At 37.5% G+C, this 4,594-nt stretch overlaps 1 protein-coding gene across 2 annotated transcripts in view; it reads right to left on the bottom strand.

The window, feature by feature from the left end:
- LOC106461781 (kinesin-like protein KIF16B) overlaps positions 1-4,594 on the bottom strand; it is a 123,299-nt gene that overhangs the window by 93,778 nt on the left and 24,927 nt on the right. For both annotated transcript variants that reach the window (XM_022388827.1, XM_013921634.2), the window contains exon 4: positions 4,098-4,214. In XM_022388827.1, the coding sequence (XP_022244535.1) occupies positions 4,098-4,214 (117 nt within the window). The remainder of the gene's footprint in view (positions 1-4,097; positions 4,215-4,594) is intronic.

Here is a 4,594-nt window from a genome sequence, read left to right as displayed (position 1 = left end):
ATGTACGGTACAGCAGACCAGTGGTCTTACGAATATACCTCATCTTTACATTGAGCGTTATATAGCAACTCTACACTAATGTGGGTTTGAGGCAAAGTATACCTGACTAGGTAACACCTACCACAGAGTGGGATTCTTATAGTAGTGGTAAAGACTAGGGATGCTGAAAATAAAACACTGATGAAAGGAAGTGATAAGACTTACCCCAGTCAAAGGCAATCGGACACATGTAGAATCGCCATGGGAAGAAGATGAAATCCACCAGAAGATACAGCCAGATAATGTTGATAATGAGCAATGAAGGTATCAGTAGTAGTCCTCATTCTAGCTTGAACAATCTCCTCTAAAGAACAGCAAAAATTAGCAGCCAAACATATAGTAATGAGATGTGAAGAAACATAGTGGAGATGGCAAACTACCATGGATAAGTCCAAATACGCCAGCCTTATGAGTTGACAAACCCAATCAGTAAGTGTGACAGATCACAAGGGTTCTAGAGAATAAAAGGCCAGGGACATTAACCTCCAAAAGGAGGCAGTACATTTCACATATCACCTTAAGGATGTAACCAGACAAAGAAGCTGATCAGGATCAGAATGGGAATACAGATGAGAAATGGAAGGTAAAGAAATGGGGGGGGGGAGAAAAACCACCTTAAATAGCAGCATAGGTCTTAGGGAGAAAGGACCATTTGGGAAAGAGGATGACATAGGAGGAATGGTAAAGGATGTAGGTAACATTAGTGGCATAAATATCTGAACTACAATGACCGCAAACAAGGAAGAGAAGGAAATAGGTCTTGAGTGTGAGAAGGTAGATGGAACATGAAGACAAAGGCTTAAATGGTGAACGAGAATAGGCATAAAAGACCACACTGAGATCCCAATAGGCAATTCAAAGGAATGGAAAAGGAGGGAAAGAACAGGGGAAGATAAAACCAGATGAAACCTGGAGAAATTGAAGGTGGTCGACAATGCTGCCCATTAGCTATACACACTCAAAGTGGACAAGCCTTTGTCAAACAACTGGGTGAAGAATAGGGAAAGATAAGGAACAGAAAGGTGGGAAGAACAGAAACCACAGCAAGTCAGAAGGTCTAATGGATCAGGAAAGGAAAGATGCAACACATAAAGTCAGACCATGGGCTGAAACAATGGACTGGACAAAAGTCATGTGTGAAGACAAAGTGGTGGCATTTGTGGAACAATGGACCACCCCATGATGAGAATCTTGTTGGGAGAAGATAATCGATCCATCACCAGATTTAGGGAGCCACAAAAATGGCAAGCTAAGACCACAATGTGGTGACTGTGGGCCCAGAAAAAGAAATCCAGGACCTGAAAGCACAGAGACTTGGAGTTGGTACCCCCCTGGCTCTGTGATATAAGTGACCACTGTAAAGATGTTGGAATATACCAGTCCCACCACCTCCCATAGGAGTAGAAGAAAGTGAGACAAAACTCGACAAACTGCCAAAGACTCAATAAAGGTGATATGGAAAGAAGACTCCTTGATCAACCAGAGACCGGAAATCTCCTGAGAGTCAAGGTAAGAACCCATCCCTCTAAAGTTGAGCTCGTGAACAGATGTAAATCTGGATGAGGTGGAGTAACCAGCACCCCCACCATGGTCTGGTCTCTGTTTAATCACCAAGCCAGGAAGCCAAGGAGTAGTTCCACTGATCAAGGAGTGTCTACCGAAGGAGACCCATATGAGGCCAACCTCACATCCTCAAAGAGACAGAACAACTCGAGCCGTAAGAAAAGGTGAGGGACATGAAGAGGAGGAAGCTAGGCCTGACTGAGAAGAAGAAACCGTCCCAAATGAACAGCGTATTGAGAGGGGTAAGAACAAAATTCCCCACAGTCATCAGTAATCCCACCTGAGCTGCATCCTGTTGGAGCAGAAGAGTGTGGTCTATGGACTGTGAATGGGAGGAAGCAAGCAGGAGCCAGTCATCCATAGAAGGAAGAGTGCAAAGAATCATAATGAAGATGTCAGGCAAGAGTTTGCACCCCATGACAAAACACTTAAAGAGCTGAGGTTAGTCCAAAAGGAAGAGCAATTTAGAGCAACAGATAACTATCAACAAAGAGGAAACTGTGGGGAAGAACAATGAACTGTAGGTTACGAGGAGAAAATGATATTTCTAGTGTCACAAATGTAAGAAAAGAAGCCAAAGCTAAGCTCAATCTCACAAATGGAAAGAAACAAACATGTCAGCAATGTAACAAAGCAAAATAATTTTAAGTCCCACTGACGAAAATTAGGATAAAACACTTAGTTAACAGTTACAAAAAATATTCAGATAGAACAATGAATGATATATTACTAGTGGTAAAGATATGTAATGTACAAGCTATCAAAATATACCCAATTAAAGTAGTTCTGATAAATATCAAATGGACAAGTCATCTAAATTTATCTAGTCCACAAAGTATGGAATATTAACGAATATGCAAACTGACTAAAATTAGATAGGAAACAGATTAGTAATCAATATTTAAATTATCAGACACCTAAATTAACTGAGATGACAAAGTACACATAATTGAGCCCTACAGGGATGAAAATTAGGATAATAAGGCACATAGTTAACAACGAAGAGAAACAAAATTATACAGATAGAACAATAAATTATATGTTACTAGTAGTAATGATATGCAAGGTACAAACTATATAAATGTACCTAGCTAACAAAGTAGTTATAAATATGAAATGGACAAACCATCTAAATGTATCTACGCTAATGAAAATTGGGATGAGAAAGCACATATTAACAATGACAAAAAAATTACTCAAATAGAAAAACAAATTTTATGCTACTAGTAGTAATATGTACCATTCACACTATCTAAACATAACTAAAGTACTTATTAATAATGAACTAACAAACCTATGAAATTTGCTGAGTCTACAAAGTATGTAATATTAATGAATGGGAAAAATGATTAAGTTCATGTAAAAAAAACAAGGTAATAATCAATATCTAATTTACAATTCATCTAAAGTAACTTGGATGATAAATGACACAAATATCTAACTTACCAAAGTCCGAGCACCAATGTGTAAATAAGGGCAAAGCCACACAAAGGACATGTGAACCAGGCCTATCACGGGTATATCAACCTAGTGTACATGTTGAAAAACTTATCGCAGATCCTCTGGGAGAATTGGAAGCAATAGGAAGATAGAAGGAGAAGAACAATTCTCCACCAAACTGAATGACATGGCAGCACAGCAGCTGATGGAAGGTGCTGGAAAAAGAGAATCTAAATTGTCTTTTCATTGATTGTATTTTTCCTCAGAAACATTGTCAAGTTGAAAAAAAGAAGAAATCACCGGCCGAACATTTGTATCTAGCTCTCTGCAAATTAAGGCCTCTACCTCCTCTGCAGATAAAGTCGAACCCGACTCCTGGAAAGTCATATCAGTAGCATTTTCGACTGTAACAAGATTCCGTAGCAAATACATTGATCTAAAATTCATACTATGATCTCTTGTAATTTGGTAAATAAATGCAAAAAAAATTGTTGAAACAAGTGAATGCAAACACAGTAAAATAAAACTGTTGAAAAAACTGAAATGACAAAGAAGCATGTTCATAAATGGTAGCCACATGCGAAAAACACACGTCTAAACAATGCCATACCAATTAAGAAAGTGAGAATTGAGCAGGAATAGCAGAGGGAACTAGTTGCACCAATATGGGTGGTGTAATATTATTGGTGGAGAATAGTCACATGTGTACATGTTTAGAAATGGCACAAAACTGATGGGGCATAAAGACTGGTGCGCTGATTGCAAATTTTTTTTTAGCAATGCTTAGAGGGCAGAAAAGGATCAAGATAGCTTATTGTGATAAGAAGTGATATTTTATACCTCCATTACACTGTCTCATTAAGGTTAGTTTTGCATACAAGCTCAAACAGATTAAGTTATACAAACTGGTGTACCACAATTTCACAATGGCTGTGTCTCAGAAGTTTTAACAACCTTAACCATATAGAATTTCTCACTGAACATTGTGGCATAAATTTCAACCACCAATTTAGTGAATAGATTTTAATTTGAAGATATATAAACCCCTATGGTACCTTTTCTTGTCCAATAAAATGTTCATCTTGATCATCAAAGGACCAGTAAGAATAGTCAAACGTGAATGTTTTTATTCTCTCACGACCACCATCTCCTTCAGAGCAAGTTGCAGGAATCTAATAAAATAGAAATGTTTCAAATAAAATAGCAATTCAGGAACATGTAATGAATTAAAAAATATCAATTTTCTTCTAATAGTTATTTTACATAAGTAAAGCATCCTACATTCACAGTTTAGGAAAATAAGGTACAACAAGAACAAAAAACAAAACAAGCAAGTACCCAGAAAACAATCAGTCAATCAATCTATCTATCACTCATCAATGTTCAGCCAATATGACAAATAACATGTTATTACTGTGTTACTTATAACAGTTGCACCTTTCCAAGAATTTAACCCGATGACTACCAGCTACTAACTTTCTTAGTAGGCAATGCAAGTCATGCTATATTTCATTCCAACAATAAAACTAGTGGACGAATATGTTCTAAAGTT

This window comes from Limulus polyphemus, unplaced genomic scaffold, assembly GCF_000517525.1.
Source record: "Limulus polyphemus unplaced genomic scaffold, Limulus_polyphemus-2.1.2 Scaffold1030, whole genome shotgun sequence".
Classification (NCBI taxonomy): domain Eukaryota; kingdom Metazoa; phylum Arthropoda; class Merostomata; order Xiphosura; family Limulidae; genus Limulus; species Limulus polyphemus.
Note: the sequence above shows the minus strand (reverse complement) of the source record. Positions and strands in the feature narration are given on the sequence as shown.